Here is an 18,139-nt window from a genome sequence, read left to right on the forward strand (position 1 = left end):
CATTAAACAAAACTTCTATCCAGCAACACATTTGATGGATTCCTCAAGAGATGGCGTTTTAGTTGCAACCGGTTACTGAACTCGTTCTTCGAGATGTAATCAGATGTCGCTAAAGCATTAAAAGATCCATCACAGAAAGTTGGTCACCAGCACTCCAGCAGTTATGGTTGAATCAAATTGCGGACTAATAACCAAAGCTCGGTAAAATATGCAAGTGCAAATTTTTTCATGTCGTTTGATCACTTAAGTTATAAGAATTTCAAGTTTCAGAAAAATCGCTGCGTTTTGAGCCTTACTTCATTTTATATTATATTTTCGAATATCTGGTGACTTTTGCGTACCTATTTGTACATATTTTATGTTTTTCACATTTTTTGGAGCATATTTTCATATACATTTCACCACTTGACAAAAATATACCAAAATTTCATTTTTTTTTTTTTTTTTTTTGAATTTTAGGCTACAATGTTTCTCCACAAGAGGGAAAAATTTTGATTTTTGGTTCTAAAAATAAACGTTTATCAAAAAAATTATTTTAAGCAATTTCTAAATTATTGTGATAGATATGTAGGTATAGGTATCTAATGAAATAGGTATTATCCATATTGATCTTGAAATATTTCAAGAAATGATTTGTCTCAGATATCAAAAAAAATCCTTCATTCACCTAAATCATTTTCAATAACCTGAAAATGAATTACGTACCAAATAAAAGTAGGTAATACTACAGATAATCCAACGATTGAAAAATTTTCCAGCTCACACCTTTTGCATCACATTTTACATCACACATATCGGCCTTGAATAACGATGCTATAATAAAAAATACAATAACACCGTTAATTAATACCGAATTTGTATTGGTAAATATGTCACATAATACGAAAAAAGCGAACGCATTGTTTATTCAACTTTTCCTGATACCGTTATTTATTTGTTAGTTGATGGGCAACTCTTGGCAATATCTTCAAAATTACATATTTTTTTCCATAAATGCAAAGAATTCTACATAATTATATGAAGATGAATAGGTATAAATATGTGCATATGAATTCTTAGTCTTAGACAGATAGATCAGATACCTAAATAGGAACAAAAAAAACATCGGATTTCAGAACACGTTGAGTATGAATGAAGTTTTCTGTCAATCTTGCAGGAAGGTAATCTTTTCCACAATTAAAGTGGTAGGTAGTTATTAGGCGGATCTAATTTAGTGCATACAAATTTAGAGTCATCATTTCAAAGAATTCAAAGGAGGACTCACTTTCTATCTATAACGATACATAATGGCACCTTAATTGATCCATTTTTGGTTCAGGTAACTCGATTGATTGAAAAGAGTTTGGCCATGGGTCGGTTGAAAAAAACCTAGTTGAAATTTCTATAGGTAGGTAGGAATAGTGATGTGTTATTTTAGGTTTTCGAGGTTTTCGAGTTCTTTTTTTAAATTATAGGTAAGTATATTGAGACATTTGTAAATTATTTCTTTTTTTTCGGGCTGTGAATATTTTCTCAAACCTTCAAAAATTTTTAGTGAACAAGAAATCCAACTGTGTCACTGATCTGAACTTCCTGAAAATTTTAAAACAGGGTCTAAAAAAATTGAAAGAGTACCAAAAAATACATTACTAGACCAAATTTCAGATCCAAAATTTCAGTTTTCGACTTTTGGTAAATTTTTGAAACAATCAAATTTTTCCCCATTAGATTTATATGAAAAATCTAAATTCAATAAAATTGAAGTGGAAAGCTGAATTAATTTGTGTTGTGCCTACTCTATTTTCAATCCTTCGAGTCGATTGAAGTCGGGGTTTGGAATATCATTTTGGAAACCTATTTCCAGTTTTAGAAAAAATCTCATAAAAGAGAGCCAACGTGAAATTCAGCTCCTGTAAACTCAGATTATAACTGTACTTGCAATAATTTTTGCTGGTTCAAGATGAAAAATTTTCCGGTGATTTTTTGTTGGAGAAGGAGGGGCAGGAGCAGGAGCAGGAGCAAGAGCAAGAGCAAGAGCAGGAGGAGGAGAGATTGTTCAGGAACTTAACTATCAGTGAAAGAAGCTGGGATTCGGTTTATTTATGTAGATTAGGATGGATCGCGAAAAAAATGTCGGAAGATTTTGACTAAATTCAGGGAAAGTTGACTTCGGGGGTACCCTGGAAGGGAAGATATGGGTCCTCAAAGAGGAAAATCGGGGTATTTCGATCTAGCCCCTACCCAGCTTGTTTGGGGGGGGGGTAGTCCAGTTACAAAAGATAGTAACTATCTAGGATTCTGCATCGACCTGGGCCATTGACATCAAAATCAGAAACTACTTTTAGTAATTCTAGTGAGCAGTTCTGTTGAAAATTGTTTGTAAATCTTTATTTTTGATTAGGTACCTATCTAACTTCTTATTTTGAATATTTTTTCCTTATCAAATATTTCGCATCAATGTATCATTTTTGAAATGCAGAGGTGCCAGTTTTTTTATTCGCTATTGCAATTGCAGAAAATCGATAAAAATAGACAAAAACTTGAACATTTTTTGATTTTTTGAAGTAGGTGATAAGGATCAAAAAATGGCACTACTGCTCTTCCAAAATATTTCCCCAGTTTCAAAAATTAAAAATTGCTTAAAAATTTGTTCCTTTCGAAAAAAAACTAACAAAATCACTTTTACTGCACCAATTCCATCGATTAAAAATCCAAAGCTCTACATGCTATCGATATCGAGAAAATAAAAATTAGAAACCCTTCGCGCATTAAAATAAAAATGCAATTTAATTTCCAATCCTCATAGAATTTTTCGCGTTACATTTTTATCATCACGTGCAAATTTGTAATTTTTAACGTACCTCACGCATTGAACTCTTATCTTTAATTGGAAATGCAATAATGTTAATAAGTAAGAAGCCGGTTCGTTTTATACGTGATTCTTCGTTTCGAAGTGCAGCAACGAGTCCAATACTGACATACATTCCCATTGACCTCGTTTATTCGAGGATATGATGGTTCTGGAGTCCCCTCACTCCAGCACCGATTTTAAATCCATCCATAGCGTGTATCCACGGAAGACTGGATACCTCACTCAGACAAGTTCAAGGAAAGTAATCAAACCCGGTGTTGTTCGCGTTGTGCCACCTGTTGTTCAACATAAATATAATTATCCGGATTTACATTGTATTTTGGTAAGTGCGTTTTGATTTTTGTTTTTTTTTGTTTTATTAAATTTATTTTATCTATTCACGGATGTGATCTGCAAGATGACGCGTTGATAAATTAGTGTGTGTATTGTGTCCGCGATAATGTCGAAAAAATGCGTGTTTTTTTAACCTACCCGGTATCAGTATGCAATTATGCATCATAGAGATGATAAGATTTGAATAATAATTTGTTGGGTCTGGAATTCCATTTTTGTACGATGTTCGTAGATTCAAAGTTCGGTAAATCGTCGTGATTTTGGAATACTTTTCGTTGTTGGCGTACGTATTCGTAACCGCGATCAGATACGAGATGTTTTATGAATGGAACGGGTACCTATCTAACCATAGAGTATTGTAGTTTTACATTATAGGTCATAAATTCCAGATATTTTAGATGTCTATCCGTAAATTCCACAGATTTTCACCAACAAACCTGAGGCAGACGGAATGTCTGAACGTCTGAAGTGTAAACCATCAGTGTAAGGTTAAATTGTAGGTAATCTATATTTTGTGATGTGACCGCGAAATGTGATAAATTTTAGAACGACTGCTGATCCGATCCAATGATTTTTCAAACTTTTCAATTAAAAATTCACCAATCATGTGATTGAATTTTTCATCATTTCCAATTCTGTATTTGGCAGCAAAGTTTTTTGTTTTTTCAAGATTTTTCTATATAATAAATTTTTTCTTTCGCTGAATCGAAATTTTTTTCTTGAGAATGATGACACTTTACCACGAAGTGTTATCATCACCAGTGTAGGAATAAAATTAAGAATTTCAATGCATTTTTGGTACTTACCTATATTTCTATCTGAAAATATTTCATTAGAAAAATGATGGGCATAAAAGACCCCCCCCCCCCCACAAGACGATGAAATCGGTCTTTAACTGGAATAGAGTCGAAAGCGGTCTAAAAGATTACATCTTATGTAAAAATCTTCTTACAAATTTTTACCTCCTATCCCCTCCTTTTCCACAAATATCAAAACTTCAATTATTAATTTAGATCCTGGGGGGAGGGAGAGGAGGTGAAAATTTTAAAATGTTCGCAGATTGTAGACATCATGTGAGATTATTATATGCATACCTACCTGTTTAATTCTTTGAAATTTTGTCATCTGCATTTTCTCAGTTTTTTCTGCAAATTGAAAATTTCGATTTTTTTATAATTGGGGGGGGGGGAGTAATATGGTTGGTTTTTTAAAATTTGGCGATACCCTTTGAAGATGATGTTTTCGATGTTTACTCTAGAATTGAGAGTTTATGAAGTCATTTCAAACACTCCATTTTTAAAATCTTCCAACAATTATTATTGGTTGTACTTATTGTAATGTGTAATTTCAAATTTTTCCAAAAAAGTAAGTCGTTGGAGAGTTGGAATCCTGAAAAGAGTACGAATCGCTGTCTGAGCAAAGTATAGTTTTAAAAATTGGGAGGAACAGCAGATTTTTTGGGAGTACGGAATTTGTTACTTTTGCAGCCCTGGTGGAAGTCAAAAATGTTGTTTCTTTGAGAAAAGTGCTTTCACCAACGGTAAGTAACCTTTTGGGTCACATTTCGACTCGATTTCAGCCAAAGATCGATTTTACTACCTTATTATAGGAGGCATCTAGTCTAAAATCAATGTGAAGTGATCAATCGACATAGATGACTTTAGAAAGTGATACGAGCAATCTTTCCCACTGAAAAAATTACAATCTACGAGTACAAGCGTTACCCTATTCGAATTTTTCGAACTCATCACCTTGAAAACTTTAAACGCATCCCAGACTTGGAATAGGAATTGAGTAGTTCAAGGTCAAACATAAGTATTGAAAAAGAAACTTTCTAAAAAAAAGTACCTACTGCCCCGCTTATTACAAAACATGAAATAATACACGGTGAAAATATTTCCAAGAAAAACGCTATTTTTTTCTACACACATCTGGAACTGTACAAAAATGTAATCAAACGGTTTCTCTCCTTTCGCCCAACGCAACGTTTGAAAGTACCTACCTAATGTTGACATCACTTTAATTAACTGTTTCTGATGTCAATTACTTGGCTACTCTACTGACCAGACTAATTCCACCGACACCGAAACTAACACCGGACAAAACTTTTTCCAAGGTTAATAATAAAGCCATCAAACGTTCATGAAATTTTTAAAGAAGACTGTCCGATAAAGAATAAAACTTTTAACGAAGGTGGATAAACCGGAATATTGCCCATGACGTCGTGCCGGATTCTTTAACTTATATTCTATAGACTTGGACCACGAATTCGAAGTGAAAGTCAGTTTGACTTTCTCAGACGTATTGAATCGTTTTTTCCCTTTAATTCAACTCGATGTGTGTTTCATTTCGATAAATGAGCTGCATTGATACGTGATTCTGCGCTCGAAGATGGCTTATTTCTGTATGCATTTTTGAATTTGCGTAAAAAGAATGAGTCGAGCAAGTTGATTGGTGAATCGACGATTTTTCAGCGTGAAATATCACATCACGTATACCTACCTGTACTTACCTGAATTTGTTATTAAACAGAAATGAATGAGTCATTTGCATGAGGTAATGTACATAGTACGTGTATTGTACCTGATTCTGATCCCACATTTATTTTCTTTGGATTTTAAACCAAAACTTCATTTCTATCTGTTCCATTAGCCAATGAACACAATTGCGGTTTCCAAGCCATTTCTGTCATTTTTATTCAACTCCAATATTTCAATCTATGAATCTAAAATGGTTTACGAATTCAACCTTGATCTTTTAGATGTGAAATGTAAACAACAAATTTTTCAATTGAAGACGTCACTTCAAAAAGGACATAAGTGGGAAAGTCGTGTTTTGAGAAAAAGTTTTTTGAAAGATTGAGTGCTTGCCAAGTATACAAAAGTTCATATTTGACCTATAGGTGATGATTTTATCGTATTTTCCGACTATTCCACTGTACGAAGTGCTATGAACTATCAGTCTGAAACATAGGTACTGTGAATTTGTGGTGAGCGGTCAAACATAGAAAATTACCTATACCTAAGTATAAATGTCCTTTTAAAGTGAAAAATTGGCCAAATTTTTTTTTTGATCTAAATGGTGCAAAAAATGTTTTTGAACAAAATTTTGGATTTCAACTTGGTAAATAATGGACGACAACACAAAACCGACCACGAGTAACCCAAAATCTCTGAAAAAAGATCCCTATGATAGGTAAAAAAAACATCAAAAACGACAACTTTTTTTCCTTTTTTTATTAGAATGCGAATCATACATCTTCCAACGAAAAAATACCCTATAATGATAATAAAAGTAAAAAAATACGAGTTTAGTGAAAATGTTACGAAAACAACCACACAAGAGGAAAAAATCAACAAAACGTTGATTTATTTCATCAGTTTCATCGAATATTCGACGTTCGTTACGTCAATTTTGTAAAATTTTCATGGGCATGGTATGTAGTTGTAAAATCGCATTGCGGGCTGGTTTTTTGGACTCTGTGACATAGGGGTGGTCTCATATGTTAGAGGAAGGTCGGAGAAGAATAACAATATGGATTCGTCTCAAAAAGGACATATATGTCATATACACCCCTTTTTGTTATGACGTCTTCAATTATTCTTATAAATTTATTTCAACTAAATCAGTATTAATTTTTCAGCAATAACTTTATTCAAAGAATTTTTAATGACTGAGATGTATGGAGGGCATTGTTTTAAAAGAAAAAAAGGTGGTGTATGAGATGTATTTTTACCAACAATATTATGTCAACATGCATTGTAAAAAGCCCCAACTTGTAAGTAAATACGTCGTCATTTCGTTTCTGAAAAAACAACTTTCGTTTTTTTTACAGATCTATATTAAATTATTTACCTAGGTACCTAGACATAATCGTAGGCTACTTCTACCTAGCTTCATAACGGACCAACTTTTTATTCAATGTCGATGAACTTCTCATAGTTCATTTCTGTAGTGCAGATCTTTAGTAGTGGTGACTTGAACGCACGGTTAGTTCGATATCGATTCGTTAGACTTGCAAAGTCTCAAAGATACGCGTTTTTGTGCGACTCGTATCGAATTTCAGCCTTTATTTCGTCGCGTTTTCAAATTTTATGACGGGGGCTATCATGTCATTTTGCCAACAAAAAATTGTGATATTTTTCAGAAAAAATCAAAATTATAATGTGCTGAACATCAGTGGCGTATTAAAGGATGCAATCATGGGGGGGGGGAAGCAAAACCAGATTTTTAGACATGAAAAATCGAAATTTTAGGTAATTCTCCAAAAATCCTTCATAACGAAGGATTATTTTATTGAAATGAAGACAAAATTACCACTCGAATATTTTCAGTTCATTTCATTCTCGTTGATAATTTCCAAAAATAATATTGATAGTTTTGTCGGCAAATTTATACGATTAGGTACCACCTTGAATCCACCTCTGGTTATCAAATCTCTTGAAATGTTCGTTTTCTTTTGTACATTTGCTCAGATAAAAGGAGCTGTATTTTTCTGGCGATTACATTTTTTTCATCACCAAGTGAGGAGGTGGAAAGCAAAGCAGGATAAGTCCCGTTTTTTTATTTTCGAGTTAGCATCACTGTCTTTAGTAAAATTCAACGAGGAATCCAGTGGTGTAACATTCAAAACCCAAAAGTACTCTTAAATGGGTGAAAATTCGTGATAAAGATTTGAAACTGCGACAAAACCCAGTTAAGTCCACGTCATCGTGCGTCATAACGTAATAAGTCCACCTCCTCAGCTACTTTTTTGTGTTTATTTTTGTCTAACCTGTAGAATTATGCCTCGACCATAACAGAAATGGATTCTACGCTAAATTTCGATTATGAAAATGTTTTGGTATTTTACAATTATGGTGTTCAATACTGAAAAATGGAGTGGTCAAAAAACAAAAAAAATATCTCCTGGCTTTTTCATAAAATTTTGAGGAAGAAGTTTTGTCAAAGCCACTTTTGTGTTTTTGTGAGTATTTTAGAGCTGTATTAATTAAATTTCTTCGAAAAAAAAATGGATTCCGATCATTCTGAAAGCTGTTAATTTTTTTTAAAGACAATTCTGTCCTATTATGATTTTTTATCATCTTTTGTGCTGCATATAGCTATATTGTAATCTAAAAGATGAATAAACATCCAAATTATTTATTTTTTACCAACATTCTCATTTTTTCCACTGAAATTAGTGGACTTATTACATTTTGTCGCAGTTTTGTCGTAATTTGAAACTGCTAAACTGAAGCAAAACGTAATAACTTTTTGAAACTGAAGCAAAGCAGGATAAGTTGATACAAAGTTGCCCCTGGCGCCCCCTCATCAAATTTTTTGAAGTTCAAAATATAGGGGATTAATTATGATGAGTCTCCTCTTTCATTTAAGACTAAGTTTGAGAAATTTGGTTGACCCAGAGCTTCACAGCAGTTTTTTGCGTTTTTCCACAAAAAGTGAAAGTTGGACTTATCCTGCTTTGCTTTCCACCTCCTCAAGTTATGGGACGTCTGTCGTGAAATTATCAGCAAATACCTACCTAATTTCTTGAATTGTTATACTCATGTTAACGATAGTAATAATATGCTTACTATATGTACCATCGCGTAAGTAGTCAGGCACCTTATGATGAATGACGGTGCACATGACGACCTGTAACAGTACAGACACATTGAGATTAACTAACTACTGGTAAAAAAATTAACAACAAACGGGAAATATTTAAAATTGGAATAAGGCTTATATTTTTCACGTGAGAATTTTTCACAAAACACCCGCACGTATCAGTTGACAATGCACATTGTACGTTTTTTTTTTCAAATAGGTAGGAAAGGTAAGTGACAATACAGCCACGTGATCGTTTTTGTTGGTACCTATTTTATAAATAAACCACTCAGTGATTGATTACCTATTCTTGTTTCTCTGCGGTCGTTCGTTAGGTTTTTTGTAGCAGATTAGGTACCTATCTTGTTGTTATACGTTTACGACGATTATTGAAATTCTTCTGCTAGTGTACATATTTGAAACAATATTTTATTCAGTCTTGATCTTGAACATTGCGATGGTCGTTTATAATGAATATAACTAACCTACCTCAATGTTGATTAAAATTTATGCAATGCGGGTTCAAATACGCTTGAAATGTTTTCCAGATTATTTATAAGATCATCACGACAACGAGTGTCCTATATTGAATGATATTAGTGCCTAAATTGGTACATAGTAGGTCCCTACCGATCTACGTATGTTCAGACTAGCATTGTTTCGTCAAAATCACATGTTCAGATTACTATACCTAGTCCTAATTAAGATTTTCCGGTATTGATTTCAAATATTTTTTAATATCTATGTTACAGAACCGAGTTGAAAATTAAGACGACAAACCAATCGGAGAAGAAAAAACGAAGAAGACTCAAATTCTTAGAGAATGAAACTCTCTACAGTGTTTGAGCTTTTATTAATATTTTTAATCATCGCATTTGCAGCTTCTAAACATGTCGGTAAGTCGATCAATTTTCAATTACCTAGCCATCACAATATGATAGAAAGCAAAACCTTCAGCAAGTATATCTGTTCAATTTTCTCCAAGAATTTCAAATTGTTTTGATACTATAAGGGCCAAAAGTAAATAAAATATAAATAGGTACAAGAAATGGAGGAAGGTACCTACTTAGAAAACTTGCATGTTTACCTACTTCCTAAGGAAGAAAACCCGTTGAAATAATAATGTATCCAAATTTTTTATACGTATCATTTATTCGTAATAGGTATAGGCTAATTTGATTATAAACAAGGAAAATTTAATCTTAAAGAATAAATGTGAAACTGAATTCAATCAAAAGTAAAAGTGAAAACATTCGTATCTTTAAAATCTTGTTTTGCTTATACTTACAACTACTGAGATTATACCTCATAAAAATTCGAATACGGCTGGTCGGCTGCGTAGGAGCTTAACCAATAATTCGAAGAGTTCGCTAAAACGATTAAAACTAGTTTCCATCAGATGGCTCTTCTAGTAAAGAAATTATCAGTTAAATCTGGTTAAATTTACATACTTATAACGATTCTACTTTGAAAGAGTTAATTCCTACACTCGAGGATGTTTTCAGATCCAAAAGGCGGAACAAAATGGAAATCACAGCTGGAAAAATCGGCCGATAAAGACCAGAGGAAAGACAGACAGAATCCACCAAATCGGTACTGTTCCTGTTCAAATCTAACGTGCAACTGTTGTAGAGATTTTTCACTGCCTGTTGTTCCAGTTAGTGGACCTGGTTTGTTAACGTAATTAAATCTAATTCATATTAACATTATTATACATTGTATGTACTTGAACTAATCCGGCACTCGTAACAAATATATAGATGGGTAACCTTCTGATGCCTAAAAATAAGTAGGTACCTATATCTATCCAGTAGGTACAGTTTTTGATCAGAACACTCAAATTCCAAATCGTTTTCGACTTTCCAAAAACATTGAAAAATGAAATCAATATGAAATATATACTTACAAATTAATGGCATAGGCTGCCACATGCCACATACCATTTAATAATGAAAACGAATTTATCTACGATATACGTGATAATGTCATCGTGTCGTGATTATTCTCTATAAATGCTTCCATCGGAAGATACACGAGGCAATAATGCGTATTGTTTTTGAAGTTTACTTTCACTGGCAAGTGGCGATGCATTCTTCGTGTGTGTACATATTTTTACTTTCTTATATCAACACCAGTATCCAACATCCATTACATATTTAATTCGCTATCACATTTTAATGATTTTTATGTGACTTCAAATATAAATTATTTTGTCCGAGACAGAAACGTTATACCTACATATGCGTATTTAGATACGTTAAATTTACGCACTGTGACTACCAGCATGAATTTCATAAAAATATAACGGATTATTTTTATTAGCAAGCCGAACTTTAAAACTGTACCTACTGGTATAAATTAACATATAGGTACGTTATTTAGCATCTTGATATTTTATTTACATTTTTGGGTAAAAAATTTACTCTCGAATTCACAAGTGTGTGTACCTTACCTTTCTTACCTATCTCACTCATGAGAACACCGCACATAAAACATTAGCCTAGAATTAATCAAGAGGTTGTCCACATTGACTGTATCTGAGAACATCTCGAACATTAAACGTCCTTAATGATGCGTAAAAATTAAAACATGACTATAAAATAATTATTTCAACTTATTGTTACTCGACATAAATTCTCGCAGTTTCATGAATTGTTCTTAGGTCTTGAGAAAATGTGAAATTTTGAGTACCCACCTCTGTAGGCAAAACGTTTGAATTAAAAACAGTGAAAAAAAAAAACTGTCAAAGAAAATGGATTGTGGTGCAATACTAGAGTAGGTACCTATAACTGTTTTGTAATTCGTCTGATGACAGTTACGACGAAAATATAATCATTTGCTAAGTACTAAGTAGGTATGGCGATTTGAACACTGGATGTGATTCATTGAACGAGATTCCGTTACAGTTTGAATGTCAGATACCTACTCAAAATCAATCTGTGGCAGCGCATTTTATTAGTATTTATATTACGAATAAGAAGAGATGTGAGGAAAACAGAATTGTATATAAAATGATTCAATTATAGCCAAAAGGACATCTCAGTATTACGAATAGGTATAGGAAAATGAGACAGTCAAGTTAATCGGCTTCAGTTGATCCACAGCCCCTATTTGTATAGTGATGGGTAAAATATGATTTTAAAAGTCTGTCATGTGTCAATCTACACCTACTAGTGAGAAGTGATTTTAAAATATTTGTCACCTTAATACCAGTTTTCAGCAATTTTCATTTACCTATACCGGCTTAACTAATCTGAAATCATTTGGTGAAGATATTTTACATCAGATTTCTTTATTTATTGTAGGATGTGCCGCCCTGAAGTACATCAAGGGCGACTCGATGCTGGTAACTATGAGCTTTGGAGATAGAATACTACAAAATGTTACAATATCAGGTGAGTTGAACGATATAGGTACTTATAATTACTTACCTACCTATTTATCAAAATGAATCTATCTATCTACTCACCTTCATCGCAGATTCTTTTTGATTTCTTCATCTCTAATTCTTGATTTTTTTCATAGGTAAAAAACCACGACCAATTTGTATGGGATTACCGGGAGGTATATCCAAATTCTGCGGTAGAATTTACGGAATCTCCAGAGAGGGAGACCAAATGCGCGCCTGCCTCGGTCTTGAATTGCGTGCTTTAAACGATGTAGAAGCAGCTCTAAGAGTATCGTGTTTCAAATTTGGTCCTAAAGGCATAAACGTCGAACCAGGAAAACCAGTGCCCAGTGACGAAGATGATGATGACGATGACGACGACGACGATGATTTCGGATTACCAGGTGACGACGATGACGATGATGATGATGACGACGACGAAGACGATGATGTATTTGGTTTGGAAGACGATGACGAAAATGAATCTGAAAACACGGTCGAGTCTGGTGAAACGGATTACACCGGATTTTCAGCGTTAAGCGACGATTTCCTGGATAGCTTTTTTGAATCGGATTCGCCGAATAAGAAGATAAAAAATAACATAAACGGAGTTCCTGTTAATTATCAACCTCAACAAATCGTCACCTCAAAACCAATTGCAACCACTGCAGCACCTGCGAAAAAAGCCAAACCATCGAAAGTAGTAACAACTAAATTTGTCCCATCAACTCCTTTCAAACCAGTAGGTACTGAGAAGCCTATCAGCCCACCGAATTTATCCTCGGATAAAGTCTACATTTCTCCGCCGTCTGATAAATTATACATGACGTCTTCGGAAAAATACTCCTCAACTTCTGATAAAATTGTAACCCCTGAATTTGAGAAATTAGCCACTACGATGGATAAAGTTTATATTTCTCCATCACAGTACAAACCTACTGAACGTATACGTCCACAAACAATCAAACAATCTTTAGAAAGTTATATCCCAACTGTACCTCAATTATCGACTGAAAAAGTATACGCATCTCCTCAGCAAATCTCTACCGATAAAATATACACTAGTAGTTCGAGTCAACAACATACCACAGAAAGTAATTATATCTCTACGATGAGCGATAAAGAACAGAACACAATAAGCAATTATTACGTACCAACTACACAACAATTTCAATCCACTGAAAAAGTATACATACCGGTCAACCTGTCGACCCCGGATGGAGATTTCGAACCGGTCACTTCGACATCAGTGTCAGTCAGCGTAATGCAAGGTGATAGTACAAAAATTGCTAATTCATCCACCGACAATATGGTTCAAATAGCTACGATTGAAAGCAGTGCTACAGAACCAACTCCTGATAATGAATATAACGAGGTAGATTCCGATACCAAAACCACAATTAGCGACAGACTAATGGAAGTGAATACCGTAAGTTCAACTTTAGGCTTAAAAATCGGTAATCGTCCAACGACGAAAGCTCCAGAAAAAGAAGACGACGATGACTCATTCGAAGACGTAGTCGATACCGCCGCTAGTGTTTTTGGCGTAGATGACGAAAGTAATACCAAGAAAAACGATTCGTCTTCCGATGATATAGATTTAGATGACGATTTAGACGATAGCGATGAAGACGTGGAGGAAAGCAACTCCAGTAACATTGCGATAGGCAATGAAAGCTCTAGTAATAACGACTACGCTAATGACGACGACGACGATGATGAAGACGAATTTAGGAAATTCGATGACCATTCCAAGCAGCCTATCAGTGTGTCGTCTACCGCAGCTCCGCTTAAAAGCAGCGCTAGAACGCATAAACGTATGAATTTGCCGCCTTTATTCAATCAAAAACCGGAAACAGCTAATTCTTTCCTCAGTAGTGGCGGGCATTTATATAAAATAAGAATGTCGCCCATTCAAGAAACGCAAAATAATCCGCCTCGATTGGGTAGATTAAATTTATTAGTACCTGAAACAGATTCGAAAGTGAATCCTTTAAATATTTTCAATGTGTATCCGGGTCTTGGTAATGTTCCCTCGAGTGAAACGCAAAATCAAAGATTCGGTGTGGAACGAGAACAAGAACACAGAAGTAGTCGAAATCATAAACGTATGAGATTTCCGCCAGTTGAAAGTTCCAATGATGAAAATTCACATTAAAACGTTACCCGTTGTACTTTCCAGCTATATTATTAATATGAAGTATGTAAAGAAAAAGTCATATTTTTTATCATTATAATGCATTTTCATTTTTATTTATTTTTAGTATTTATTTTTCTTGTATTCATCGTGTAAATGTAGATATAATTTATTTAAAATGTTCGTGAACTTTCATTCTTTTTTAATAAAATAAAACTGATAATTAATTTTGTATTTCAGGGTTTTCAGCATTTTCTTTTCAAAGATTGTAAAATTCACTTTAAAAAATTGAAACGGTATAGTTGTTAGTGTCATGTCATTACAACATTATCTTCCGATTCGAAAGTCTAGGTTTAAAATTATCATTTTTGCTGAATGTATACTAGATCGTTCAAAAGCTCACAAATGGTTCTTCGACCAATCAGGGACAAGTATTTTTCAAGTTACAAAGTTGGAAAAATACTTTTGCTTCTGATTGGTCGAAAATCATCTGCGCAATGAACTTTCATGAATTCTCTACGTAGAACCTACATTACGATTCGAACTTTTGAAGAACATTTGAGACTTGAAAGCTGTGATGACGGTTTCTCCATTGTGCTTCTTCAAATAAACATCAGACTGCCAAAAACTGTCATTCTCAAAAACTAACCTGAATCGAATAGATACTTATTACAACAAAACAACTTTACGAGTCATGACCTTCCCACAAGGTAACGTCGTTCTTACAAATTCCGTAAGATCTCCAATTCCGGTTACAAAAAAAGTCTGAATGCCACTAATGGAACGAAAGCTGAACTTTTGCAAACCATTTCGAACGATGAATGAGTCAGTAGCGAGAATTCTTAAAGCTCGTACAATTTTTCCTCAACAAAATCTTGACCTTTTTCAACCAATCGTATACTGCATTCTGATAACATAACAACTTTTGAGAAACTTGATACCTATTATTAATAAGTAATTCAAAACGATCGAATCAAATACAAGCTTGAGATGTTCAGACTGCTCAATTCTTATGTTGATTTTTGGTATACCTAAACGCTTATTTTAAAAGTGATTCTAGGTCTAAATCTTGAAAAATACAAATTTCAAGCAATGAACCAATCAGAAGCGAGTATTTTCTCATCTTATGATGATTGTTGAAAACCATTTGACTGAAACTGTAGAAACTAGATCAGATCTTGAAAGGTAGGTCTCTGAGATTAAGAAGCCCCCCCCCCCAGAATAGTTTATAACAAACTGTAGTGTAGTAATAAATTATACAACATTAAGTAACAACAACCAAAAGCATGACACATTCATCTTTTCGGATGGCTTGCTCATTTATGAGAATAAAGTAAGTAGGTAGAGGTACCTAATGAACTCATTGATGAATGATCAAATTTGGAGTTGAAATGTTGTCTGCCAAAACTTTTCAGATAATTATAATATTGATTTCTGAAAAATAAAGCGCACGTATTTTTAAAATACCTACCTAATTCGTAAGTGTAAATTTTATACATAAAAAATTTTGAGTTATCAACCAATCAAAAGCCAGTATTTCTCAAATTTCTTTAAATGCGATATTCTTATAATCAGGTACGCAAAAATTTTAAATAATATTTTTTTGTTTATGATGTAAGTATTTAAGATTCAGAAATGGAGTTTTAAATGCCTGAAATCGAAAATCTGAAGATTCCCTTCAACATCGACAATCATTTTTTACTCTCGTTAGTCGTTATATGTACTCAACTTGTTTTAAATATTTAATTGAAAAATGATGTTACACGTTTTAAAAATTAAAATTACAACCAATCACGACATTTCTCAAATCAATCTAAAGTTTCTTTCTCGAAAACATGGTTCAGCAGTTTTTTACTTACTTCAAAGCTGACGAAAGTGTTAAACCAATCAGAAGCGAGCATTACAAATTTTTGGAATTGACCAATCAGGTAATGTTCCTTTGAAATTGAAATATTTTTTCCCACCATGATCAAAAACAAAATATAGATCTTGATAAAAATGCAATACGATCAAATGCAAACATAAAATGCTTATTGATTCAATTCTGATGTTAAATTTTGGAACAAACGCTCTTTTAAAGTGTAATTCCGAGGCTTAAAACTTGAAAGTTGAAAACTTTGAGTTATCAACCAATCAGAAGCGAGTATTTTTCCATGAAAAAAAAATAGATCTAGTCATCTAGTGATATAATCTTTATTCGCTAACTCGTTTTTTTAATAAAAATCTGCATGTTCAATTTCGTTTTTTTTTTTTTTTTTTTTTTTGAAAATAAGGATACTTAAGTAGGTACTTACAATTCTTTCTAAGTAAAAGGTATCGAAATTTGATCGCTTTCAATAATCTTTTTTAAAAAATTCAATAAAATGATTGAATATTGTTCATCAGTAGTTTTAGGAGAGGTGAAAAGAACTACTTTTACACGTTTTTATTGGTCGAAGTAAATTTTAGATTCCCTGCCCCTAACGACTATAACTTCATTCCAGGATCTCAATAAATTGCTTCAAAGTTGACGATAAGTTTTGAACCAATCAGAAGCGAGAATTAAAAACTCACACAATTCTTCAACGCTCCGAGTAGGAGTAATCAAAGATAATTATTTTTCTATCAAAAAAGAGCTGTTGTGCTTGAATTGAGAGTATTGGCCGTTTTTTTCTTTGATGAAATACAAAAAACTGTTTTCTGAGGAGCAGTTGTATGAACTACAAAAATAAACACATTAATAGGCCTGCAGACGGGTAACGTCCTAACGTCACGTTTGGGTTAGTCTTGTTCGGTCAAGAGAAATTTTTCTGCCTTAAAAATGCTACTATGCAATACAATAAACAGTCTTGAAGTATTGAAGTATTATTATTTAGAACAGAAAGTTCGCGTAATAAGTGACGATAGGAAAAACAATCGACATCGGAAGTTGGACAAACAAAACTAAGAAAAGGAAATCCACCCAATAAAATTGAATGATCCATTTTCCGAGAATAAAATAAGAGTGCATCTGTACCATGTAGGTATCTAATTGAATACTTGTTTTCGAAGATTAGCAACCATTGTTAATGATTCAACTTTTATTATTTTGAAAACAGTACTCAATTACTCTTTTGAACTTCCGAAAAAATACATACATACGTACAAAACTTCGGCATTGTGTGTTCTTGAACCCATAAATGTAGTAGATACCCCACAAGCATCACCACTATTGTAGAATAATACAACAAATAGGTATCTTTATTTTAATGTTTTTCGTGTAAGTATATACGCGAATGACCGAAGAATCAACAAGAGACCACGCGATATTATTGAATAAATAGCTCTAGTCTTGGTTGAAATACTCGTTTCTATTCTAACAATTAGGTACTATCTGCACTCTTTCAGGAACTGAAATGCAAATTAAAATACCCATAGCGAGCACTGAGTCATCCATGAACAAAAAAACGGTATAGGTATTACGGCGCAAAACTACTCGTAACATTGTAGTATCGCTCTAATTACAAATCGTAAAAAAATAGTTCAATCAATGAACTTCTAATAGTCGTGTGTCAGTGAAGATGCGTCATCGTGATAATAAGTAAACACAAATGACATTGATATTTCTGATATTTCCCATTTTCTCAGACGAGGTAAATGGACGAAAAATTTTCAAAAAAAAAAAAAATGTATTAGAATGAGCATTCCTGTGATTTGATTTTGAACGGAATATAAGCGAATGTTTTTATTTAATCACGGAGGGAGTGCTTTGTAAAAAAAATCACAAGATTATTGGCAGACAATTTTTTCTGCTGAAAAATCTAACCTTCGAATTCGGAATATTTAATCTCGAGATTAGATTATTATTTTGAACCATGAATCA

The 18,139-nt window shown here is 33.4% G+C and overlaps 1 protein-coding gene across 1 annotated transcript; it reads left to right on the plus strand.

Annotated features, from left to right (window-relative positions):
• The first annotated feature begins 3,021 nt into the window (after window positions 1-3,021).
• On the plus strand, window positions 3,022-14,525 carry LOC135836632 (dentin sialophosphoprotein-like). The gene is made up of 5 exons (XM_065351586.1): window positions 3,022-3,173; window positions 9,526-9,669; window positions 10,279-10,443; window positions 12,079-12,168; window positions 12,299-14,525. Exons 2-5 carry the CDS (start codon window positions 9,597-9,599, stop codon window positions 14,317-14,319), a joined length of 2,349 nt encoding a protein of 782 aa, XP_065207658.1. The 5' UTR covers window positions 3,022-3,173; window positions 9,526-9,596; the 3' UTR covers window positions 14,320-14,525.
• The last annotated feature ends 3,614 nt before the right edge of the window (window positions 14,526-18,139 follow it).

This window comes from Planococcus citri, chromosome 2, assembly GCF_950023065.1.
Source record: "Planococcus citri chromosome 2, ihPlaCitr1.1, whole genome shotgun sequence".
Classification (NCBI taxonomy): Eukaryota; Metazoa; Arthropoda; class Insecta; order Hemiptera; family Pseudococcidae; genus Planococcus; species Planococcus citri.